The 27,558-nt window shown below is 42.8% G+C and overlaps 1 protein-coding gene across 7 annotated transcripts in view; it reads right to left on the bottom strand.

Moving 5' to 3' along the window:
* The window catches only part of LOC122548881 (receptor-type tyrosine-protein phosphatase mu), a 903,264-nt gene that overhangs the window by 196,065 nt on the left and 679,641 nt on the right, over positions 1 to 27,558 (bottom strand). For 3 of the 7 annotated variants that reach the window (XM_087986678.1, XM_087986679.1, XM_087986683.1), the window contains one exon: positions 24,896 to 24,925. The exons of the other annotated variants lie outside the window; for them this stretch is intronic. In XM_087986678.1, the coding sequence (XP_087842804.1) occupies positions 24,896 to 24,925 (30 nt within the window). The remainder of the gene's footprint in view (positions 1 to 24,895; positions 24,926 to 27,558) is intronic. 7 annotated transcript variants of the gene reach the window in all.

The raw sequence follows: 27,558 nt of genomic DNA, 5'->3' as shown, positions 1-27,558 counted from the left end.
TTTGGCTGGACCAGCATTTATTGCCAATACGTAATTGTGCTTGAGAAGATAGTGAGATGCCTTCTTGAACCACTGCAATCCATGTGATGTCGAGACACCCACAATGCTGTTCGGCAGGGTGTTCCAGGATTTTTACCCAGTGACACTGAAGGAATGATGATACATTTCTAAGTCAGAATGGTAAGTCGCTTGCAGGTGATGGTGTTCCCATACATCTACTGTCCTTTGGAATCTAAACAGTAGAGTTTTGGTTTGGAAGGTACCATCTAAGGAGAATTGTTGCAATGCATCTTGTAGATAGTCCACACTGCTGGTGGTGCAGTAGGTGAATAGGGCGCCAATCAAGTGGGCTGCTTTATCCTGTTTGGGATTGGGTTTTCTGAGTATTGTTGGAACTGGTTACAGGTATTAAATGAATAAGAAAAGTCCCAGGGCTGACCGAATACTTTTGAGCACCCAAGCAATGAGGAGATTGGTCAAAACAGAATGTACAACAGTAGGCAGCAGACTCTCTGTGGTATCACGGCAACATATCATTTTTTCATTCCAAGAAAGCAGTCAGGTGCTCAGGCAAATGGGAAACTTGCCTATTTATAGCCCAATGCATGCTTTCTGCAGCTCACTGTGAATGAAAAAAGATTGCAGCAAAATGTGAGAAAGCTGAGAGCTGTAAGAGTTCACGAGTAAGTGACAGCCCAATTGAAAGTCGCACAATAGACCCTCACTGCTCTCACTCGAGAAAGGAAGCAATAATCTTTGGAATACTATATCAGTCAGACTACCAATTGTATTGACCAAACGAATCCACTTGCAAGCTTTTATTAGCCAAACTGACCTTTTCAAAAACCTCTCTGTTACTGGGGATTGTGTCACACCCCCAACCCCCACCACCATCCACCCCCCCCCCCCCCCACCCCCCCACCCCCCCGAACCTCGTGGTTACTAATTTCTGCAGCCCTGAGATAAAATAAATTCCTTTCATTGACTTTCAATCAATATGTTTCCAGTATTAATTTGTCTAAATATAAAATAGTTAGCAGTGTTTGCGCTGGCTTGGCCGAACCTGCTATTTAGGAAATGAAAGAAATCGCGCTTCTTCAAAAAATAAAGCAAAGGTGGCTGTGACCTCATAGCAGTGAGGATTACATGAACAGATATATACTTCTACCTTCAAACCACTGATAATCACATTCTTCAAAATAAGCTAACACAAGGAATGGAGATGGACAGCTCAAATCTTCAAAGTCAAGTGATGTGAACAGTTGGTCATGTTTCTTTCATGAACTTTTAAGGTGGTCCCTTGGGATACAGAATGACTTCTCCCATTCTGGTGCGATGGGTTCAGAACTGTCTGATGCTCCCAATCTGCAGGTGTTGGCACCTTGTGACGCTCAAAGAGGTTGGCTGTGCACTCCCTTCAACCCTATCAACATTGCCTCCTTGCGGCCAAGCAAGCCTTCTCCACTTCCGTTAACTATAAGTCTCTCATCAGTTGGGTTGGGTTGGGGGGAACGTGGTGGTGAGCGGGAGTGGGGCTCAAACACATCTTCTTAAATATAAAGAATAACATGGTCCCAAGTGACAGGCTGGGGTGGGAATTTGATGGCTGGAGGTTATATGGAAACAGAGACTAGCAGACAGAGAAGGAAAGGTTATTAGAGGTTATAAGGTATGAGGTGATTGGGTTAGGATGGGGTTGTGCAGAGGTTTAAAGCAATCAGCTTGACAGACCCTGTGCAGGACTTAATGCTTTCTGGTTCGACCAGAATTTACTGCTCATCAGTAACTACCCTTGAAAGAATTTTGAATTTGATTTTATTTTCATGTGAATTTTACAGTAAAAATACAATAAAATACAGTGAAAAACTTTCATTTGTTACAGCAAAACCGTGAGCCACCCATCAGGGATGTGTAGGTTAGGTGGATTAGCCACGTGATGGGTAGGGGAGTGAGTCTGGGTGGGATGCTCTTCAAAGGGTCGATGTGGACTCGATGGGCCAAATGGCTTGCTTCCGCACTGTAGGAATTTTATGACTTTTCCTGCATCTACTTAAATAGCATAGTTGGCGAACTCAGAGGGAGTTTAAGGGTCTATCAAATTGCTGTGGTTCTCGAGTCACCTGCAAACTAGACTGGGTAATTTTGGCAACTTTTCTTTCCCTTAAGGGTGTTCGTGAACCAAATGATAATCGAGTAGTTTCACGGTCACCCTTACTGGAACTAGCTTTTCTTTTTTCCAGATTGATTTAACTAATGGATCTCCAGCTGTAGTAGTAAGATTTAAACTCCCTAGGGTTTAATGGCTTTGCATCATTATATCAAGCCTCAGGGTTACTAGTCAAGTTACATAACTAGGAGAAAGTGAGGAGTGCAGATGCTGGAGATCAGGGCTGAAAATGTGTTGCTAGAAAAGCGCAGCAGGTCAGGCAGCATCCAAGGAACAGGAGAATCGATGTTTCGGGCATAAGCCCTTCTTTAGGAATGAGGAAAGTGTGTCCAGCAGGCTAAGATAAAAGGTAGGGAGGAGGGACTTGGGGGAGGGGCGTTGGATATGCGATAGGTGGAAGGAGGTCAAGGTGAGGGTGATAGGCCGGAGTGGGGTGGGGGCAGAGAGGTCAGGAAGAAGATTGCAGATTAGGAAGGCGGTGCTGAGTTCGAGGGATTTGACTGAGACAAGGTGGGGAGAGGGGAAATGAGGAAACTGGAGAAATCTGAGTTCATCCCTTGTGGTTGGAGGGTTCCTAGGCGGAAGATGAGGCGCTCTTCCTCCAACCGTCGTGTTGCTATGGTCTGGCGATGGAGGAGTCCAAGGACCTGCATGTCCTTGGCGGAGTGGGAGGGGGAGTTGAAGTGTTGAGCCATGGGGTGGTGGGGTTGGTTGGTCCAGGTGTCCCAGAGGTGTTCTCTGAAACGTTCCGCAAGTAGGTGGCCTGTCTCCCCAATATAGAGGAGGCCACATCAGGTGCAGCGGATGCAATAGATGATGTGTGTGGAGATGCAGGTGAATTTGTGGCAGATATGGAAGTATCCCTTGGGGCCTTGGAGGGAAGTAAGGGGGGAGGTGTGGGCGCAAGTTTTGCAATTCTTGCGGTTGCAGGGGAAGGTGCCGGGAGTGGAGGTTGGGTTGGTGGGGGGTGTGGACCTGACGAGGGAGTCATGGAGGGAGTGGTCTTTTCGGAATGCTGATAGGGGAGGGGAGGGAAATATATCCCTGGTGGTGGGGTCCGTTTGGAGGTGGCAGAAATGACGGCGGATGATACGCTGTACATGGAGGTTGGTGGGGTGGTAGGTGAGGATCAGTGGGGTTTTGTCCTGGTGGCGGTTGGAGAGGCGGGGCTCAAGGGCGGAGAAGCGGGAAGTGGAAGAGATGCGGTGGAGGGCATCGTCGACCACGTCTGGGGGGATGTTGCGGTCCTTGAAGAAGGAGGCCATCTGGATTGTACGGATTTGGAACTGGTCCTCCTGGGAGCAGATGCGGCGGAGACGAAGGAATTGGGAATATAGGATGGCATTTTTACAGGGGGCAGGGTGGGAGGAGGTGTAGTCTGGTTGCTGTGGGAGTCGGTCGGTTTATAGTAAATGTCCTAGATGATTCGGTCACCCGGGATAGAAATGGAAAGGTCTAGGAAGGGGAGGGAGGAGTCTGAGACGGTCCAGGTGAATTTGAGGTCGGGGTGGAAGGTGTTGGTAAGTGGATGAACTGTTCGACCTCCTCGTGGGAGAACGAGGCAGCGCCGATACAGTCATCAATGTAGCGGAGGAAAAGATGGGGGGTGGTGCCAGTTTAGCTGCAGAAGATGGACTGTTCCACATATCCTACGAAGAGGCAGGCATAGCTGGGGCCCATGCGGGTGCCCATGGCTACTCCTTTGGTTTGGAGGAAGTGGGAGGATTGGAAAGAGAAGTTGTTCAGGGTGAGGACCAGTTCAGTCAGTCGAAGGAGGGTGTCAGTGGAAGGGTACTGGTTGGTACGGCAGGAAAGGAAGAAGGGGAGGGCTTTGAGTCCTTCGTGATGGGCGATGGAGGTGTACAGGGACTGGATGTCCATGGTGAAGATAAGGTTTGATAGTGAGGTTGGGGTTGGAACGGAGGGAGTGGAGGGCTGCACGTTCCGAGGATAAACCGGCAGACAAGGGAGGTGCGGTAGTAGTTTGGCGCACCGACCTTTACACCGCTGAGGCTAAACGCCAGCTCGCGGACACCTCCTCCTACTGCCCCCTTGACCATGACCCCACCTCCCACCACCAAACCATCATCTCCCAGACCATCCATAACCGCATCACCTCAGGGGATCTCCCATCCACCGCCTCCAACCTCATAGTCCCACAACCCCGCACCGCCCGCTTCTACCTCCTGCTCAAAATCCACAAACCTGACTGCCCCGGCTGAACTCATCTCTGCATACCTCGACACGGTCCTGTCCCCCTTAGTCCAAGAACTCCCCACCTACGTTCGGGACACCACCCACGCCCTCCACCTCCTCCATGATTTTCGCTTCCCCGGTCCCCAACGCCTTATCTTCACCATGGACATCCACTCCCTGTACACCTCCATCCCTGGCATGAATTACCCTTTGCTTGGATTGGAGTTAGGGAGTTTGCTCTTCTGTTTAATGAAACACACAAAACAAAATGACATGAGCAATACCTTGCTTGCTCTTGAGAAGCTTAGCAGCAAGAAAGCTTTTCTCAATGGAATCTATTTGTCAAGTTATTAGCATAAAAATAACATCACACAGAAGACATCTTCATATACATGCAAAATGATACAAGATTGTTAATGTGAGTGTGGGTAGATCTTCAAGAAGGATACACATATCAGTTGACCTTGTCAATGTAGATCTCCAGGCTTGTCACAGACTGAAATGCAAGTGCCCTGTTGCAATTAATGTAATTTTTCTGAACAAGTAATACCAATGGAATTTAATTAATGCTCCCATCCCAGTGTGTGTCCTGAAACCACCAGAATGTAATAGCTTTGCTTTCCTTCTCTGTGAACAGCGTATCTGAGCAGTGGAGGTTACCAATTTCGATACTAACCCGATTTGACAGTCAGCAAGGAGTTATTATCTGCAACAAGATTTTAATTTACTTCCACTTTCTGGTTTTAATGGATTTTCCCAAAAATTGGTTTCTGCTGTGAGGATATTCATTAATATCCTCTGCTGATTAATTCTGTTTTTATTTTGTCTGCCACTTCCCCATATCAAGCAACCTACTAGTCTAAAGTATAGGAATGAGTTGCAACTGTTCTATTCAGCAGAAATCTGTCTACTTGTGGTGCTGTTAAAAAAAACAAGTGTGACTTCAAACACATGGCCACATGGTCAACACCCAAAGTTGGAAGAAGGTACGTACTCAGACGTAGAAAATTCTGGGTGACCGCCTCCTCATCCTCTCACCTACAATGACAAACTAACGACAATATAAGTTTAATGACAAAAATAGAATTTGCTGGAAAAGCTCAGCAGATCGAACATCTGTAGACAGAAATCAGAGTTAGCATTTCGGGTCCTCTGAGATACCAGACCTGTTGGACCATCTCAGATGAAGGGTCACTAGACCGGGAACATTAACTCTCGATTTCTGTCTGCAGATGTGGCCAGATTGGCTGAGCTTTTCCAGCAATTTCTATTTTTGTCTGATTTACAGCATCTGCACTTCTTTCAGTTTAATAAGTGTAATGATGGTCATTTCAAAATGGATTACTGGATGTAGGCTTGCTGGTAAGACTGGCATTTATTATTCTTTGTTAGCATATCATGGTCACCTTCTCTGGCACACTTGAACTCTTCTCCTTCCTTCCTCCATTACTCAACTCTATTTCAGGGACAGGCTATTAAGCAACACTTACTATAAATCTACTAATTCCTACAGATACCTTGAATACATCCTGCTTCCTTTATTGACTCTATTTCCCAGTTACTTCAGCTCAGTGCCATCTGCTGTTATGAAGCAGCCTTTCATATCATTCCCCCCCCCAACCCCCCCTGATATGCTCTGCTTTCTCCTGAATGATAATGACCTTGTTTGACAGAGATGCTGACTGTCATCATCTGTTTCCCGTTCTTCGACTCTCAGCCCCTTCTCCTCACTGCAAGAATCATGACAGGGTTCCCTTTGACGACGAGAGTGGGCTGCTGGAAAAGCACAGCAGATCAGGCAGCATCTGAGGAGCAGAAGAGTCGAGGTTTTTCCAGCACCCCACTCTCGACTCTGATCTCCAGCATCTGCAGTCCTCACTTCTCTTTGACATCACATTGCATCTCACCAGCCTGTTTCGTTCATAGATCATTCTGCATTAGTTCGTTTATGTCCAGCATGACATCACGACTAAACACATCTCCCCCTCCTCATTCAGCAGCCTGAAGGTGCTGCTTAATCCATTACACCATGGTCCACTCGTCAATCACCCCCAACGGCCCTTGCTGTTCTGGTCCCACAGCATCTTCCCAGGCAAGTAGTGAAGATGCTACATCGACCCTTATCTCCCCCTTCTCTATTCTCCTCAAACTGACCTTCAATATTTAATATTTAACAGGCTCAGATTGGAACCTTTGACCTCATTTCTTACTTCTTGTGTATTTTGCAGGTTTTATTTTGGATGGAAGCTGCTGGACACGGTTCTGCAATTTCGATTTACACCTCCTCTGGTACGTACTTTCTTTCTTAACTTATCCCAAATCCACCTTTATTTGTCTTGCATTATCTGCCCTTTCTCCTTCATCCCTTCAACCTTTCAGAGACCTTCCCTTTTTTTTAATTCCCTTTCCAGCTTTCCTCTTCCACCCCCCTTTCCACCCGCCCGCACCCCCCCCCCCCTCCCCCCAACCCCTCACCCCCTCACTGTTGAATCCAGATGTAGAGGACTCAGCCTCAGGTCATTTAGAACAGAGATGGAGAAGAATTTCTTCACTGAGAAGGTGGTGAATACTTTGCAATTCTCTACCTTGGAGGGCTGTTGGAAACTCAGTTCAAGAAGACAATGACAATATTGACATCAAGGAGCTTGGGAATAAAGCCGGAAAGTCTCACTGAGGTAGATCATTAACCATCATGGAGAATGATAAAACAAGTTGGAGAGGCTGAATAACCTAGTCCTGTTCATATGTTCCTTGTTAAAGAACAGCTAGATCTCCATGCAGTCCCAGCTCTGAAGTCATCCATTGATCTGAAATGTTGACTCAGTTTCTTTCTCTGCAATGCTGCTGAGCAATTTATTTGGAACATAGAATCCCTATAGCATGGAAGCAGGCCATTTGGCCCATCAAGTCCGACACCGACCGCTCCCTCTCTGCCCCCCCCCCCCCCCCCCAAAACAGCATCAAAGTTTCGGGTCGGACCTCTTCATCCTGCTCCTTGGTTGCTGCCTGACCTGGTGTGTTTTTCCAGCAACACACTCTCGACTCTGATCTCCAGCATCTGCAGACCTCACTTTTTCCTGGTTGATTTCCCCCAGAAGAGCATCCCACCCAGACCTACTCCCCCTATCCCTGCAACCCTGCATATCCCTGGTCAATTTAGCATGGTCAATCTACCTAACCTGCACATGTTTGGATTGTGGGAGGAAACCGGAGCATGGGTTTCCTCTGGGTGCTCTGGGCTCTATCCGCAGTGAAAGGGGTCCGTGCCATTTCCATGCTTAAACACAATCCCAGAACCTCACTACAGCATTTTGGAGCATCTTCAGAGAGAATGTGCAAACTGCAGACAGACAGTCGCCTGAAGGTGGAATCGAACCCAAGTACCTGGTGCTGTGAGACAGCGGTGCTAACCACTGAGCCACTGTGCCACCCCAGATATTATTGATTGACCATTCCTTGCTTCTCTGAGAAAGTGGTGCTGGGCCTTTTTTGAACTCTAGTTTTTGTACTGCAGACATACCAAAACACTGCAGTGAGGATCTGGGATCTAGACCCAGCAATGAAGGACTCTTGATAATCTATGTCCAAGTCAGGATGTTTGTGCCAGTCAAAAGGGATCATGGAAGTGACGGAGACCACTTGTACCAGCCGCCTATTTTTATAGGACATGGGCGAGCTGGCATTTATTGCAAATCTCTAGTTGCCCTTGAGAACAGGGTGGTGAGCTAGCCTTTTTGAACCTGAGTGGTCCATTTGATGTAGGTAGACCCACAATGCAGTTGAGGAGGACGTTTGAGGATTTTGGCAACACTGAAAGAACAGCAATATATTTCCTTATCCTTCTTGTATGGAGATCAGGCTTTGGGAGGGGTTGTCAAAAGAAATGTTAGTAAATTTTATATCTTCTGGATAGAGCATCTTCCAGTTAGGACACACTGAAGCCACAGTCCACTGTTAATAAAATGTGGCGATATTGATTTCAGTGGATGAAGCACCAATTACTGAGTTGCTGGAAGCATTGCTCTTTGTTGTGTCTAATGCAAGCTCCCAAAAGGGAGGAATGTGATAAGAATCACTCTTCAAAAAGTTTAAAAGTTGGAAGGTAATGTTGTGGCTTTGCGGGACATTGGTTGGGCCACTTTCGGAATACTGTGTGCAATTCTGGTCTCCCTCCTATAGGAATGATGTTGTGAAACTTGAAAGGGTTCATAAAAGGTTTACAAGGATATTGCAAAGGTTGGAGGGTTTGAGCTATAGGGAGAGGCTGAACAGGCTGGGGCTGTTTACCCTTGAGCATTGGAGGCTGAGGGGTGACCTTATGGATGTTTATAAGATCATGAGGGGCATGGATAGGGTAAAATGTCAAGGGCTTTTCCCTGGGTTGGGGGAGTCCAGAACTAGAGGGCATAAGTTTAGGGTGAGAGGGGAAAGATTTAAAAGAGAGCTAAGGGGCAACTTTTTCATGCAAAGGGTGTATCAAATGAGCTGCCAGAGGCTCATACAATTACAACATTTAAAAGGCATCTGGACGGCTAAATGAATAGGAAGGATTTAGAGGGATATGGACCAAGTGCTGGCAAATGGGACTAGATTAATTTAGGATATCTGGTCAGCATGGATAAGTTGGACTGAAGGGTCTGTTTCCGTGCTGTACATCTTTATGACTCTATGGATCTTTTGTGTCTTCCTGTGAAGATAGTTGGAAGGCCTTGGCTAAACTCTCAGACAAAAGACAATACCTCCAACAGTACAATGCTCCAATACTGGAGTGCATCCTTGGTTTTTATGTTGGAGTTTCTGAAAATTCTGGTCTCCTTCCTATCGGAAAGATGTTGTGAAACTTGAAAGGGTTCAGAAAAGATTTACAAGGATGTTGCCAGGGTTGGAGGATTTGAGCTATAGGGAGAGGCTGAACAGGCTGGGGCTGTTTTCCCTGGAGCGTCGGAGGCTGAGGGGTGACCTTATAGAGGTTTACACAATTATGAGGGGCATGGATAGGATAAATAGACAAAGTCTTTTCCCTGGGGTCGGGGAGTCCAGAACTAGAGGGCATAGGTTTAGGGTGAGAGGGGAAAGATATAAAAGAGACCTAAGGGGCAATGTTTTCACACAGAGGGTGGTACGTGTATGGAATGAGCTGCCAGAGGATGTGGTGGAGGCTGGTACAATTGCAACATTTAAGAGGCATTTGGATGTGTATATGAATAGGAAGGGTTTGGAGAGATATGGGCCGGGTGCTGGCAGGTGGGACTAGATTGGGTTGGGATATCTGGTCGGCATGGACGGGTTGGACCAAAGGGTCTGTTTCCCTGCTGTACATCTCTATGAATCTATGTCTCTAAGTGGAACCTAAACCCAGAATGTTCGAATTCTGAGTCACAGCTAACAAAGGATATCTGGTGCATTCATCCATATAATGATAGCCAGCATATTAAAAGTAACTAATAATCTCCTGTTCGTCAAGACATTTTAACAATTAAAGATGTTATGTACTGCAGTAATTTTTAAAAATAATTTTATGTTTGATTAGATTACTTTGCTGTGTACAAACTCAGAACAATTATTTTACACAGGCATGATTACTGTATTTAATTTCAGTTCAATTAAGGACGACTACACTTTAATTAGTCTTTACATCCAGGTACATGGCTGCACTCAAATGTGTGATTCATCCACTGATATTTCCAAGGGTAGAACTCCAACATTCCAAATGGCTTCCCTTTGAGTGAACTTATTCTTACATTAATTGCAATTCTGATCTAATTCCATATTAAACTGTCTGCTAATTAATTACACTTTCAGTGTGATCAACAGTAATAGAACCTTGCATTATTTTCATTCAAAAACTATGTAGAACATTATTTGACAACCACATCGATTTCAGGAATCAGAAAAATGTGCTTAATATCTTTCATATGAGACTGAAAAGACACAAGCTTTCAGTTTCAGACATGGGGCATTTTTTTCTTTGATAATGACGTGTTGTCTAAGATCTAATTCTCAGTCTGATCACTTGCGCAAATTAAATTTCTGAACATTTATGGAAGTAGCAAAGCAAGCTTACTACGCAGTGCAGTGAATGGTTGAGAGAGTAACAACAGATGCATTTATGTAGCTTCTTAAAGTGATAAGACATCCCAATGGGCTTCAGAGCAACATTATCAAATGAAATCTGGTAATGAACCAAATAAAGAAATATGAAGATAGGAAATTGGTGTCAAGGAGCATCTTAAAGTAGCAGAGAGATGGAGAAAGAAATCTCAAGCTTAGGAACTAGACTGAGACAGCTGACAGCACTTTGGCTAGTAGTGGAGTTATTAAGGCTGGGATAGACAGTGTTCAGAACTGAATGAGTGCAGACATCAAAGATGATATCAGAACTGGAAGGATTTCCAGAAATATAGGAAGACACTTATAAATTTCAGAAATAGATTTCCTTTCATCACATGACAATAAAAAGATTTCTCTGATCTTAAGGACTGCTTAGGCACTTTAATACCAATCCAATAAAAAGCAACCAAGTATTTTGATCAGATTCTTTGTTTCTATCCCCACCTATCATTTACTCCTTACCACACCTCCCCCCCTCTCTTCCCAGCCTATCTTCTGCAGATAAACTGACATTTTCCAAGCTACCATCAGTTCTGAGGCAGGATTGGACCTGAAACGTTAACTCTGATTTCTCTCCACAGATCCTGCCAGACCTGCTGAGCTTTTCCAGTAATCTTTATTTTTTGTCTCTGATTTATAGTTCTTTCTGTTTTTATTTGATCAGGTACTTGATTGATTCAAGGTATATTAGATCATTTTCATATTAAAATGCAATGACATGGTGCTTGTTTCTAAACATCTATAACACAGATTAAATTAAAAGAACTGCTTTGTTTAAATGCAATGTGAAATAGCTATAGTCCTAGATGAACATAAAGCTGCTCTTTCGTCAGAGAGACAGTGGTAATTTAACCTGAACATTTACTCCTCAGGCAAGGGCTGAGGTTGCAAAGGTGTGACCTTTATGATAACCTCAGACAGTGCAGGAATTGAACGCATGCTCTTAACATCAGAAGTCAACTGTCCAGTTCTCACTTTCTCCTAGTTGATGCCCAGTCAACTGAGCTAATCACTGGAGTACCCACTGCTGTCTAAGGGATTCAAAAGTGCTAGTGGATACTGCTTACTCCATCTGCAAGAACACCTGGGAAACAGACAGCAACCAAGGTGAAAACTGAACTCACAGCAGCTATAGAAAACAGCATTACAAACCAACATTCTCACCATTATGCCATCACATCTGCACCTTGGACAACATTGAGCTTAGGACATGGTCATTGATTGCTTAAGGAGCTTATTGGCTGGCAGATTTTCAACTCAACTTTTCTGACAACATTTATGTGCTGGGATGGTGAGTTAGCAGGGTTACTTTCTGCAGTCTATTAGGAGCAATATGAGGTAGAGAGATGGAGAGAACAAATTTCTAAGCCTGGAGACTTGGCAACTTCAGCTGATCAATCAACTGATGTAGAGTCCATGAGAAGGCGCAAGACAAGTTCACAATGAGGACAGTCATGACTGAGATCAAGAGATTTTCAGAATGAAGGGACACAAGGGGTACAGGGAGTAGGATGGGGAAGTGGAGCTGCTGCAGAAGGTCAATCAGGATCTTTTGGATTGCTGAATAGGGTCAATAAGCCATATGCTGAAAATGTGTTGCTGGAAAAGCGCAGCAGGTCAGGCAGCATCCAAGGAGCAGGAGAATCGACGTTTCGGGCATGAGCCCTTCTTCAGGAAATTTCCTGAAGAAGGGCTCATGCCCGAAACGTCGATTCTCCTGCTCCTTGGATGCTGCCTGACCTGCTGCACTTTTCCAGCAACACATTTTCAGCTCTGATCTCCAGCATCTGCAGTCCTCACTTTCTCCAATAAGCCACATGACCAATCCTGCTGTGGGATTCTTATGTTGTACACATGTCAATAGGTAGGGAGAAAGCCTATCAACTGTCTCCAGTCTATGTGTAGAGGTAAGCTTCAATATTACAAACTAGATGTCTTTATCAACCCGAGATGTCAACAGAGTTTCTCCTTCAGTAGATGCTGTCAGGCCTGCTGAGGATTTCCAGCTCTTCCAATCGCCAGAATTCAATCAGTGGATAAACTATTGCTTATTAATATAAAAACCCTTGGGAATGAATTGCCTTTAAATTGCTTCTTGAGCAGGTAACAAAAGTGTAAAATGTCTTTGAATGTAACCAGTTAGTCATCCCAAAAAATGTCCTTCCATTTGAAGCATCCAATGGCTATATTATTCAGCTAGCCATTTACGGGCAAAATAATTTTTCTATCATTTCTAATGGTCTTAACTATGAAGGACTTGAGGCGGTGGTACAGTGTTGCATTAGAATGTCTTGAAAACTAAACACTCAATCCAATTATAACTGCTCTTTCACAGCACCATAAATTACTGAACTGGTCTGTCTCGGATAACAGGAAGGGGTAGAGGAAAGATTTATCACTGGGCACCCGCAGCTCATCACTTTCTGGTTTGCAAAAGGTTGAATTTCACAATAAGTGTCAAAGAATTCTGAAGGGATTTATAAAGCCTATTGAAAGCCTGACAAAAGTCCAAACTAAAATCTCAAGGCTCTCCATTCAAAAATCAAATGCTGCCTCTATAAACCTGGTAAACAAAAGCTCTGATCTCGCTTGAGTAGAAGTGCAAGTCCTTGGTCAGAAATAATAGGAGACATTGAGCCTCCTGGTATCTATGCTTTTAATAATGATCTGTACTCAATAATAAGCTGTTGAAATAATTAATACTCAAATCAAATGGTATTTCGGCAAGGTGACCACTTTAATTATTGAGAGAGCATTCAGCCATATGGTCACCTTTTGTTAAAGCAAAAATAATTATTTTTAAAATCTGACCATTAATTTTACTATCGTTTTGCTTCTGTTGCTTTTATGAGTACATCTGCGTAAGCTGCAAATATTAATACAGCCAATGAAAATGCCTTCCTTTTGTGCTCTTCACTCCTTATTTTCCTACCTATCTTTGTGTCAACAGTAAATTTAGCAACTATATCTTCAGTCCCTTAATAAAGTCCCTTCAGTCCCTATATAAGTTGTAAAAGTTTGGTGTCCTGGAACTGATCCCTGTCACATATCACTTGTTACACCTTGCCAGCCTGCTAAAGACTCATTTATGCCCACTCTTTTTCCTGTTAGCTAGTCAGTCTTTGTTTTCATTCTTCATGAGATGAGGGTGTCACTGGCTAAGCCATTCCAGAGGGCAGTTAAGAATCAACCACTTTGCTGTAAATCTGGAGTACTATATAGGTCACACCATATAAGGATGGCAGTTTCCTCCCCTAAAGGACATTAGTGAATCAGATGGATTTTTACAACAATCATTTCAAGGTCATCCTTAGAATCTTAATTCCAGATTTTTACTGAATTCAAATTCTATCACCATCCACAGTGGAATACATTACCTGGGTTTCTGGATTAACAGTCCAGCGATAATCATCTCTTCAATTCTATTCATACCAACACTTCATCATCTACAGCTTCAGATTTTATTTTCCATAATAATCTTTCAACTGACATCTTATCAAATGCCCTCTGGAAATTCAAGTACAGTACATTCACCAGTTCCCCTTTATCCACATGTACATTACTTCTTGAAATAACTCTAATAATTTGGTGAAATATGATTTTCCCACTCACCAAACCATTTGGATCCTATCTGATTAACTTGATTTTTTTAACTATGTCCTGCTGTATATCCTTACTAACGCCTTCTTTAAGACAGATACTAAGTTAACTGGTCTGTAGTTTCCTGCTATCTATCTCTCTCCCCTTCTGAATAATAATACATTCACTATCTTCCAATCAACCAAAACAAATCTTTCGAACTTTTGAATTTTAGAACCAATACATCAACTATCTCTTGTCACTTCTGTTAAGACCTGGGGATAAAGTCCATAAGGACCCAGGCACTTGTCAGCCTGCAGAGACAACAATTTGCTCAGTACAGGGGGTCCCTGATTTATAAAGGTCTGGCCTAGCGACAGTTTGTACTTGATTTGCTTTGTTTTATTACTGACACATGTACCGAGGTATAGTGAAAAGTGTTGTCTCATGTGCTTTACAGGCAGATTGTAGTATACAATGCAACAGGGTAACACAACAGAGTGTAGGATACAGTGTCACAAGTGAGGCAGCAGGGTGGCTCAGTGGTTAGCACTACTCCATCACAGTGCCAGGGATCCAGGTTCAATTCTTGCCTCAGGCAACTGTCTGTGTGGAGTTTGCATATTCCCCCTGTGTCTGTGTGGGTTTCCTCCTACAATCCAAAGATGTACAGGTCAGGTGAATTGGTCATGCTAAATTGTCCATAGTGTTAGGTGGCTTAGTCAGGGGTAAATATAGGGTAGGGGTTTGGGTGGGTTACTCTTAGGAGGGTCTGTGTGGACTTGTTGGGCTGAAAGGCCTGTATCCATACTGTAGGGAATCTAACCTAAACTGCTGAAAAGATGCAGAAAGAGATCAATGTTAGTATTTCTCAAAAGCCTGATAAGAGCAGGGAAGAAGCTATTCTTGAACCTTTTGGTATGTGTATTCAAACTTTTATATCTTTTGTCTGATGGAACTGGGTGGAACAGAGTACAACCGGGGTGGGAGGGATCTTTGATTTTTTGGTTACTGTCCCAAGGCAGCAGGAAGTACAGATGAAGTCAGTGGATGGGAGGTTCGTTTGCCTGATGGCCTGGGCTCTGTTCACGACTGTCTGCAGATTCTTGTGCTTTATGCACATGCTGAATTTCCTTAGCCTTCTCAGCAAGTAAAGGCATTGCTGTGCTTTCTTGATCATATTGTCAATGTGTGTGGACCCTGCAAACTTGATCTCATACATGATTGTAATTTTAAAGATCTGACAAACAAACATTTCCTTTCCTTACTTATGAATGGCTCCTTTATATTGTCCTGCATTGTATTCCGACTTGCATGTAAATCACTTGTGGACAGATTCCGGAAGGGAATCCATTTTCAATCCGGGGACTGCCTATTCCTAGTGATTGTGATTTTCTTAAGCTCCTCCTTCCAATTCACTTCCTGATTTACTGCTAATTTTGTAATTTTTTTTACTTGCTGTTTTTTATACTGTGTCGAATCATCTCACCTGCCACCTACTTTTGCACAATTTGATTTTTTTTCTTTAATGTTGATACTGTCCTTGGCTGTGAACCTGAATTAATTACACAGTTGTCATCATTCGTCCCTGAGGAAAGAAACATCAGCAGCAGCAACTTGCTCTTAGGTACCATTTTTAATTCTGTAGGACCTCCAAGTCCCTTATTAAGAGTGCTCTCAGTTAACATTTGATGTCATGTCACACAAAGAGGCATCAGACAGGGGAAGACAGAGATAGATAAAGGCTTCCTCAAACAGGTAGGTTTTCAAGAGTCTCTAACTAAAAGAGGTGAGTGAAGTCAATAATTAAGCAGAAGAGTTAGGGAGAGAATTTAGACCATAAGATATAGGATCAGAAATAAGGCCATTCAGCCCATCGAGCCTGCTTTGCCATTTAATCATGGCTGATAAGTTTCTCAATCCCATTCTCCTGCCTTTTCCCTTTAACCCTTGATCCCCTTGATACTCAAGAACCTATCTATTTCAGTCTTAAAACTCCTCAAAGACCTGGCCTCCATAGACTTCTGTGACAATGAATTCCATAGATTCACCACCATCTGGCTGAAGAAGTTTCTCCTTAAATCCATTCTAAAAGGTATTTCCTTTACTCAATAACCTAATTTCAAGACTTGGAGCAAGGCTTGGTCGTTAATTATGAAATAGTGATAATTGGAGACATGCAAGAGGCCAGCACTGGAGGAACACATAGATGTTGGATAGTTTTCGGCAATGTTCACTGTAAATATTTTTGCATATGTGTAGTTCAAGTACTCAGCCCTTTCCAATATATTTACAGGTCCAGCAATAAGCAGTAATAAAGTGAGGAGAAACGGTGACTGGCCTGGACAGGAACCTGAGCGGCTGCGTGATCTGGAGAGATTATAATTTGTCGCGATGGAAAATGCTAGGGAGGGGGGTGTGCAAGTGAGGCTCTGGAGAGATTTCAAAGTAAGGCTGAGACCTTTTGAGAAGAGCACAAAAAATGTGCATCATTGTGTGCGTGATGATATCTGTGTGATGTGATTTATGTACTGCCATTTCTACTCAGCAAACAAGTTTAAGGTTTATTGAAGAGGTTCCTCTGTAAATTATTTTACAATAACAACAGGGCTATAAAGGCAAAGTGTTTTAAATCTAAACTCCACTCCTGAGAGGGTAATACAGCAATGAACATCTCTGCTTCTCAAGTGGATAATTTCATTTTTAATATACCTGAAAGGCAACAAAATGAAGATCTTTAATAACAGGCTTCCTGACCAAAACTTCACAGAGATAGCAAAGCCGGTCAATCGGACCTGTCATTCAAGTGAAAAGGAGCTGCATCTTTCATCGTCCTGAATATATAATTTAAATTCACCAACTCACTAATAACTCCGATTTGAAACTTGAGTGCCACAGTATCTTTGAATTGAGTTCTGATATTTAAATGCAGCTTCAGATTATTCTCCCTCTTTAGGAACTGTGACTTGATTCATGTTAATTCAAACCTTTCAAGAGCTTGGACTCAGTTATTCCTTGCAATTCTTTGAATGATACCATCTGTGCTTAAAGGCTTTAATATCTGGATTCTTTTAAGCATTTTTCAGTGAATTGCTTTCACCCCAGCTGGCCCACGATCACACGTCTGATTCTCCTCTGGTGTAAATGGATACAATTATAAAGGGAAAGCGTTCTGTAAGATTCAATACTGTTCCTGAATGGAACGGTTTCTGCACTTGCCCTGCTGTCCACATCAACTGTTTGTGAAGCTTTGTGCAGCAATGTGTCTTTTATGCAAAAAAATCTTTGATGTCTCAACATGTTGCCTCTCCTCTGACAGCACAAGATTCAGTTCAAGGTGCAACAGATTCCAGATCTGCTACTTCAGTACGATATAATTCCAGCCTTTTGGATCATTTAACTGTGAGCAGTTGCAGTCCTGTATTTGCAAATCCTGTCTCCCTTACCCTCTCAAAATTTCAACATCTCTCTCCTCTTTTGAGATGTTCCATGCCCTAGCTAATGTTTATCTCTCAGCAAACAGCCTTAAAACAGATGTTTTAAATTCGCTCACAGGGGCAGCACGGTGGCTCAGTGGTTAGCACTGCTGCCTCACAGCACCAGGGTCCCAGGTTTGATTCCAGCCTTGGGCAACTGTCTGTGTGGAGTTTGCACATTTTCCTCGTGCCTGCATGTGTTTCCTCCGGGTGCTCTGGTTTCCTCCCACAGTCACAAAGTTGAGCAGGCCAGATGAATTGGCCATGTTAAATTGCCCATAGTGCTTGGTGCATTAGTCAGAGGGAGATGTGTCTGAGTGGGTTGCTCTTCGGAGGGTTGGTGTGGACTTGTGGGGCGAAGGGCCTGTTTCCACATTGTAGGTAATCTAATCTAATCATATGGATATCCCAATATTTATTGCCAGTCACTAAATGCCCCTTGAGAAGGTGGTGGTGAGCTGTCTTGTTAAACCGCTGCAGTCCATGTGTTTTATATAAACCTACAATGCTGCCAGGGAGGGAAGCCCAGGATCTTGACCCAGTGACAGTAAAGGAACAGCAATATATTTCCAAGTCAGGATGGTGGGCAGCTTGGAGGGGAACTTCCTGGAGATGGTCAAAAATCACATGACACCGGGTTATAGTCCAATAGGTTTATTAGAAACTGCAAGGTTTCAGAGTCCCCGCTCCTTCCTCAGGCAGTTAGTGAGAGAGAATACATCGGACACAGAATTTATATAGTCAAAGATCAAAGGATCATACAACTCATGTGAATGGATTGAACAAACCTAGATGGCTATTAAGTCTTTAATCAGTTAGAGTGGAGTTGGAGGTTTCGATTGATTAATATGTAAATTCCTGCCCCAAGATAACTTTAGGTTTTATCAGAATAAAGGTGACACATCAGGTCAGACAATACATTTTAGGTGTGACACCATGTTTCAAGTCTGCTTGTATCTCATCCAGGAGCTAGAGTTGTTATAGTACCAAAGTAGAAATTTATAAAATGCCATATTGACTGACTCTCTACAGTTTTTGTGCCTTTTAAGCAAAATAGAATGAGAGGGAGAGAGTGCATGTGTGTGAGAGGGTGTGTGTGTGTGTGCATGTGTGGGTATGAGGAAGAGAGAGAGAGTCTGTGCGTGTGCTTGAGGGGGAGCGTGTGCGAGTGAGAGGGAGTATATGGGTGTGAGAGCATGTGTGTGATTGTGTGTGACAGTGTGTCTCATACATACAGACTCACACTCTCTTACAGGCATATACTCCCTCACACTCACACATACTCTGTCAAGCGGACACACTCCAGCACACATTCTCACACATATATAGACCCTCACACTCATACAATCTTTCTCAAGAACACCTGCAGACGCACACACATACATGCGCACACACTCTCTCACACACAGACACACACAAACATACAGCCACACATATAAAACTATTTGATGAATTTGCATTTGCAGATACATCCTATTTTGTTCAAAAAGCATACAATCTGTAGACGGTCAGTGAATGTGGCATTTCATAAATTCCTACTTTGGAAATAAAGCCAGTCTGGCTCCAGGATGAGATACAAAAAGACTGGAAACATGGCACCATATTTAAAATGTATTGTCTGACCTAAGGTGTCACCTTCATTTTGATAAAACCTGAAGTTATCTTGGGGCAAGGATTTACATATTAACCGATCAAAACCTGCATCTCCATTCTAACTGATTAAAGACTTAATAGCCGTCTGGGTTTGTTCAATACATAAGTTGCATGACCCTTTGATCTTTTACTATAAATTCTGTGTCCAATGTATTCTCCCTCACTAGCTGACTGAAGAAGGAGTGGGGGATCGAAAGTTGGCAGTTTCAAATAAACCTGTTGGACTATAACCCAATATCATCGTGATTTTTTACTTTGTCCATCCCAGTCCAACACTGGCACCTCTACATCATTTCAGGAGATGGTATTCCCAGGTAACTGCTGTCCTTGTTCTTCTAGATGGTAGTGGTTGCTCTCTTCAAAGGTGCTGTCAGAGGAGCCTTGGTGAATTTCTGCCATGCATCTTGTGGATGAAGCACACTGCTGCTACTGGGCATGGTCATGGGTGGAATTTTACAATCGCAGGCAGGTGGGTTTAAAGCTACATTGGGAGTGGAGGAGAAGAGGGTTGAAAAATCCACCAACAATTTTCCTGCATCTACCTCCCCACACCAGCCCCAACACAAGCATATGGGCAGTGAGAGGGGCATTGGATGGCTTTCTTACCCCCCTGCCAATACACTGGCCAATTAAGAGTTACTTGTCACTTTCTTTGACCAAGGCCAGTGATGTGCCAGAGGTCCTAAGACTGCTCAAACTCCAGTAGGGCAATGTATTAAACTCCATTTGCCACCTCTCACGTTTACTGTTATTTTCAATCACTGATTGGCCAGCAGCCAATTGGGGAGTGGGACTTCCTTCCCCAGATGGAGGCGGAGGTCTTGCCTCAAAGTCATTCATAGCTCATAGAATCATAGTATCTTGACAGTACAGATAGAGGCTATTTGGCCCATTGAGTTTGCACCAACCTGCTGAAGAGCATCCCACCCTATCTCCATAGCCCTGCATTTTACCATGACTAATCCATACATCCCTGGACACTTAGCATGGGAAATTCACCTTACCTGCACACCTTTGGACAGTGGGAGGAGACTAGAGCATCTGGCAGAAACTAGAACACCCGGCAGAAACCCATGTAGACAAGGGGAGAATGTGCAAACTCCACACAGTCACCTGAGGCTGGAGTTGAACCCAGATCTCTGGCACTATGAGGCAGCAGTGCTAAGCACTGAGCCACTATGCTGCCACTGCAGACCTGAAATAGAACATAGAACATCACAGCGCAATACAGGCCCTTCGGCCCTCGGTGTTGCGCTGGCCTGTGAAACCTGCAGCCCATCTAACCTACACTATTCCATTCTAGTCCATTTGCCTACCCAATGACCATTTAAATACCCTTAAATTTGGCGAGTCTTTAAGTTTCAGGCAGTGCGTTCCACAACCCTACCAGTCTGAGTAAAGAAACTACCTCTGACATCTGTCCTATATCTATCACCCCTCAATATAAAGCTATGTCCCTTCATGCTGGCTATCACCATCCAAAGTAAAAACACTCTCACTGTCCACCCTATCTAACCCTCTGATTACCTATATGTCTCAATTAAGTCACCTCTCAGCCTTCTTCTCTCCTTCGAAAACAGCCTGAAGTCTTCCAGCCTTTCCTTGTAAGACCTTTCCTCCACATCAAGCAACATCCCAGTAAATCTCCTCTGAACCCTTTCTAAAGCTTCCACATCCTTTCTATAATACAGTGACTAGAACAGTACGCAATACTCCAAGTGTGACTGCACCAGAGTTTTGTACAGCTGCAGCATGACCTCATGGTTCTGAAACTCAATCCCTCTGCAAATAAAAATTAACACATCGTATGTCTTCTTAACAACCCTATCAACCTGGGTGGCAGCTTTCAGGGATTTATGTACATGAACACCGAGATCTCTCTGCTCATCTACACTACCAAGTATCTTACCATTAGCCCAAGGAAATGATACTCTGCATTCTTCTTATTCCTTCCAAAGTGAATCACCTCACACTTTTCTGCAAAAAACTCCATTTGCCACCTCTCAGCCCAGCTCTGCAGCTTATCTCTGTCCCTCTGTAACCTACAACATCCTTCGTCACTGTCCACAACTCTACCAACCCTTAGTGTCATCCATAAATTTACTAACCTATCCTTCTATGCCCTCATCCAAGTCATTTATAACAATGACAAACAACAGTGGACCCAAAACAGATCCTTGTGGTACACCACTAGTAACTGAACTAGGATGATTATTTCCCATCAACCATCACACTCTGTCTTCTTTCAGCTAGCCAGTTTCTGATCCAAACCACTAAATCACCCACAATCCCATGCCTCTGTATTTTGTGCAATAGCCTACTGTGGGGAGCCTTATCAAAGGCCTTAATGAGATTCATCTACACACATCAATTGCTTTACCTCAACCAGCTGTTTGGTCACCTTCTCAAAGAACTCATTAAGGTTTGTGAGGCACAACCTACCCTTCACATAACCATGTTAATTATCCCTAATCAACTTATTCCTGTCTAGATGATTGTAAATCCTATCTCTAATCACCCTTTCTAACACTATACCTGCAACAAAAGTAAGGCTCACTGGTCTATAATGTCTAGGGTTGTCTCTACTCCCTTCTTGAACAAGGGAACAGCATTTGCTGTCCTCCAATCTTCTGACATTATCCCTGTAGATAATAACAACATAAAGATCAAAGCCAAAGGCTCTGCAATCTCCTCCCTGACTTTCCAGAGAATCCTAGGGTAAATCCCATCCAGTTGAGGGGACTTATCTATTATAATACTTTCCAGAATTGCTAACACCTCCTCATTGAGAACCTCAACCCCACCTAGTCTAGTAGCCTGTATCTCAATATTTTCCTCGACAACATTGTCTTTTTCTAGTGTGAGCACTGATGAAAAGTATTCATTTAGCACTTCCTCTATCTCCTCTGACTCCACGCACAACTTCCCACTACTATCCTTAGTTGGCCCTAATCTTACTCCAGTCATTCTTTTATTCCTGATGTACTGATAGAAAACCTTAGGGTTTTCCTTGATCCTATCCACCAATGACTTCTCATATGCCCTCCTGGCTCTTCTTAGCTCTCCCTTTAGGTCTTTCCTGGCTAACGTGTAACTCTCAAGTGCCCTAACTGAGTCATCACATCTCATCAAATGTTATCTCTATTAATCTCTGTACTGATCTGTTGAGTTTTTCCAGCACTTCATGTTCTTATTTCTGATCTCCAGCATCCAGAATAATTTTCTGTTTTGATTTTGTTTTAGTCCTCATTTAGAATTGGCTTGAAGAGGGAAGGACAAAGCAGATGCCTCACAAGAAGGAAAAGTGAAATGGAGGGGGCAGTGGAACAAATATGCAAGTGATGCAGCTATGACTAGTGAACGGATAGGGAGAAAAAAGTGCATCAATGAATGGAACATAGGAACATTCAGTTCCTCAAACCTGTTCACTATTCAATTGGATCATTAATAATTCAATTCATCGATCAACTTTGGTCCTGTAATCCTTAATGCACCTGTCTTTGAAATAATCATTTGACCTGGCTTCTTTTTGGGAAAAAGAGTTAAAATTTTCCACAATCTTTTGCACAAAGATGTGTTTTCTGACAACATGCTGCCTGACTCTCATTTTAAGGAATCTTTGTTCAGGTCATCTCAACCAGAGGAAATTGTTTTTCTCTAAATACCTTATCTTTGTCATTTCCTATGCCTCAGTTAGATCTTCTGTATTCAATGGCATTGTGTGCGCTGTGATGCCCACCAATACCAGCATGTGGTTGGAGTAGTTTCCCGTCCCCATCCTCTTAGTTTGTCTGGGTATAAAGGTCTACTTGGTTTATAGTGAAAAAGAAACAGCCGCTAGGTGCTTCAACAAGAAGAGGCTCTTGACCTAAACAAGGTGTAGCTTAATGCATTGGTAGCTGTCAGGTAAAAGTAACATTAATAAGTTAAATATGGCATCAAGTAATACCCTTCTATGATTAACATTGGAAGCCCACCAAGAACATATATAATTCTGTGAATAAATCTTAAAATTACCCGGAGAAATCAAAGAATTTTGATCTTCTCATGCCAGTGTCTCTAAGTAAAATGTTACTTTCAGTGAGGTAGCATAAAGAGACAATGGGATAAACTCTCAACAGAGATTTTTTTTTAGCCACATTGAAAATGCAACTGACCTATGGTTTATTTATTACTGGCAAAAGTTACGTTGTGTAAAACAGGGATTCTGATGATAGATCAAGCATGCTGCCAAAATATTAAATAAGACTTTGCCTTTAACTTTCTCTCCAACGGCAAAAAACAGAAAGTGAAACAAAAAAAAAGATGAATTATTCTTCATACCATCTGAAGATAAATGAATTCCCGCTGAAGATGCGGGACTTAGCAATATGGTAAGTTCCAGACAGCCACATTGTCCTTTGAATACTTCACATCACCAAAGTCTACATGAAAATCACTGTCCAGAGCGGCCAGGAACAGTTTTTAGTTCTACTTTTCATTTGTGTGTATGCTGGATTTGACATTGATTCTATGCTGATGAATATAGCAAGAGCTTTAGTGTTCAATCCATTGTTATTTAATTCTCTGCCTCACTATTGTCCTTCTCTAATCTTGACTATCTGAACTACCAATATTGCACAAAGAATGACATAAATTAGAAAGACCTATAAAATAATCCATGTTTATAGTTCCCTAAATACTTTTGAAACCATTTGCAATTACTGCTCTTTATCTTTTCAGGTTCAATAAGTCATTTTCCCCTGTATTGTGGGTCTGCAGTAATATAGTATGGTGAAAGTGAGGACTGCAGATGCTGGAGATTAGAGTCGAGAGTGTGGTGCTGGCAAAGCGCAGCAGGTGAGGCAGCATCCGAGGAGCAGGAGAGTCAACGTTTCGGGCAAAAGCCCTTCATCAGGAATGAGGCTGTGAGCCAAGGGGGTGGAGAGATCATATAGTAGTGGTAATATAGTATGTAATTGTCCATACATTGTGATAACCTTTTCACACCCACAAACTATAATTACGACGTTTTGATATTGTTTATATGGCAAGTCCTTTTGTATCTCACATGTGGAAGGTCTTGGGTTCATTGCCCTAACCTTGGGTTTACTCTTGCCCATGGTGCACTGCCTTCCAAATAAAGTTGTTTCTTGTTTTTCAGTTTTTTTTTTAATTTGGCTCATGCCACGATGCAGTTAATGGGAGCCAAAAACTCTGCGGTATCTTGTCCCAAGTGTGTGCCTTGACAGATTATGAGGAGATTGCAGCTGAGCCTCATCCTATGCTCTCACGCAATGTCCGCTTAATCTTGATCAAGATTGGGAACACTGTGTAGCCCACAGATACTGAGAGCAACACAATGAATGGAAGCAATGAAATCAGCTCCAAAGAGGGACTGAAGTGTTGTTCAGTTTGAAAATGGAATGTGTACACTTTATACTATGTGGGTCACTCCTCAAAGCCACGTGAATTCAATAACACCGTTGATGAATGCAACTTGATCTGCAGAATTTGCAGAACCGGTACTCCACAATATTCCAGGAAAGTTTCTTAGGAGCAGATGAAATTAGGCGAATAAAACAAACAAGAGATAGTAAATCTCGGCGGCATTTCAGAATGCCTGCTATAATTGCAGATACCTGAGGAGAAAAGCCATGAATAAAACAAATGAAGTGCATGGAACAGAAGGAATTAAAGCATGGAGCAGTTCATTTGCAAAGCAGTTACTTACAGATAATAAGTGTAGGACTGGGAGCTTCTCCTGCCGGGTGGGATGGTTGGAGGATTTAGGCAGTGAGGGGAAGGATGGAATGAAAGGAAAAAAAAAAACAAATATTAATGGATCAAAAGAAAACTAAAAAAAAAAACTTGCTTCCTTAATTAAAAGAAACTGTTAAAAGCTGTGATGGTTGATGCTTAAGTGAAGCTCGTGGTAAAGCAGAGAATCACACATTGTGGTACAGTTAATGACAGGCACAACAAATAAATTGGAGGATGAGAACAATACACTAAGCATTCCATTGCCCTGAAAACCTACAGAGCATTAATATCTCACCCTGGCTGTACAGTACAGTGTTAAGCTGCTTTTATTCGTGATGTTTAAATATGGATACATGGGGAATCAATTTTCTGGAGCCGACTTCCAGCATTTACAAATTCATTCCTTTCTCCAAAGCCCAGATTGTTCCATTCATTGCTTTTTTTCACGGCTGTTTGATGGGGTAAAGGAGCTGGATTCAGTTGTGAGCTAGCACCATGAATCCCAGGATTGCTGAATCTGAATTCAAACAGCGACCACACAGAGCTCCTGCTGCAAAGACGTTAAAAATGACTTCATTTGTTCTGTGTCTGAGATGGATAGGTTTGGGAAGTCCAATTATTTTCTGCTAAAATAGCTTGTCAATACTTGGCGCAAGACAGCATTAGATTATAATCTTATTTATAACAGCAGGTCTTTTTTTGTCAAGACTATTTTGCAGAAATATTGAGGTTCCAGAAATCAATATGGGGAAGCTCGTTTTAAAATTTATGAAGCATTATGAGAGTACTGGGCAGCCATAAGAACGCTCAACTTCACCGCAAGGGGATGTTAGTGTGATGGTGCACACCTGTTCAGATCCCAGTCTGAATGAGAGGAGTACAGTCCAAGATGTGGCACCTTCTTGAGGAATGGGAGGGAGGAAGCAATCAGATAGAAGTGGCCTTATATCTCTGAGTACAATGCTTCCCAAATGTCTTCCCACCATGAGGTTTGGAAAAATGCAGTGATATCTTAGTGGAAATTATGAGAGGTGGGGTACAGGGTGGTGGCGGGGAGACAGCAGTCAGGGTAGAGGTGGACAGGGATAGGAAACGTCTGTGAGTGCAGGGTGGGCACTTGCCAGGGCCAGGGGAGTGGGTTGCTGTGAGAACAAGAGCACAGCTGTTGTATCGCAGTGAGAGACCTACAATGGCCGCTGCTGCCTCCGAGCACACCAGCCCAAACTTTCAGCCCGTGACCCCACTTGGGGTCCTGACTCTCACTTTGGGGAGCTCTCTTCTTGTGGATGGCTGATACAAATATTAAATGTGTGGAAGATATGAATGCAGGCGAATTTAGTAACATGGGGATAAATTCTGATTAAGAAAAAAACAGATTTTTAGGCAGGCGACAAATCTGAAACAATGAAACTGAAAATGCTGGAAATGCTCGGCAAGTCAGTCGTATGTGGAGGGTGACCCAGAATTCAAAGTTTATCATTGTTTATTCTGTTTCTAGTGCATATTGCCAACAGTTTCTACTTTTATTGTAAACTTCATTGTCCCCTCTCATTTACTTAAAACAATTTCTGGTTGTGAATTTCCACAGGGCTTTCTCCAATTATTCACTGTAAATTCTGCCTTAAGAACATAGGAATGGAAGCATAAATTGGTCATTCAACCCCTTAAACAGTCTCTGCCGTTGAAACCTGACCAGGGTTGATCACCTATTCCAACAGCTTTTTCCTGCACTGTCACCACTTCCCATAAAATCTTTAATATCTTCAATCTGTTACGACACGGGGTAAATACCTCTGCTAATTTAAATCTGACACACAGAGAACCTCACCTCTGTTAAATTTTGAGAGGCAAAGAACTATCCCAGAGATCACTATTTAAAGCAAAAAATTAACAACTTTATTCTTTAAGTCCACAAGAGAACATTAAACAACTATTTACAATTCCTTTCTCTTAAACCTATCTTTTACCTCCCACACTCCAATACTGGTCAGATAAAAACCCTGATTAAGATTTACAAAAAAAAATTGAAATTTCAAAACCAGCCAGCTGTCAAATCTTCTCTTTGTATCTTCCTCTGTAGCTTTTCCTCTGTCATCTTTTCTTCAGTATACTGCTTCGCAGGTCTTTCATATGAACAGATACCTTTCAGAGAGTTATTCGGCTGGCAGTCTATACTTGTTGGTTTTGTTGGCAGTTCTCCCTCTTACTGTTCAAAATATACAGTTTTATACCCCAAAACATCGGATCATTTCATTGGTTTGATGTCATCAAAATGCTAAATTCAAATTCGATTGGATTTTGGTATCTGGGACATAATTTAAACTGTTGGCTGAACTTTAATTTGTTTTTGTTCTGTGACAACCAAGTGTTAGATTTTTACTTTGTTCAGTACACTCTGTGCTTTCAGTCAGTCCTTGTTAGCTTCCTCTTTCTCTTAAAGGTACAGTACACCTCAACACCTTCATAACAGATCTCCTCCATGAAGTTATACAGTCCCTTGAGGTAGAGAATGCCAATGAGTTACTGCTCTCTGAGTGAAAACGTTAGTCCTCATCACAGTCTTAAATGGGCACCTCAGACTCTGAGACTGTGACCCTGATAATAGATTCCTCCTACCCAGGACAGACATCATTC

This window comes from Chiloscyllium plagiosum, unplaced genomic scaffold (genome assembly GCF_037043375.1).
Source record: "Chiloscyllium plagiosum isolate Xiang-an unplaced genomic scaffold, Cpla_swu_hap1 HiC_scaffold_4, whole genome shotgun sequence".
In the NCBI taxonomy this organism is placed as follows: domain Eukaryota; kingdom Metazoa; phylum Chordata; class Chondrichthyes; order Orectolobiformes; family Hemiscylliidae; genus Chiloscyllium; species Chiloscyllium plagiosum.
The sequence above is the reverse complement of the archived record's forward strand: the minus strand, read 5'-3'. Positions and strand labels throughout refer to the sequence as shown.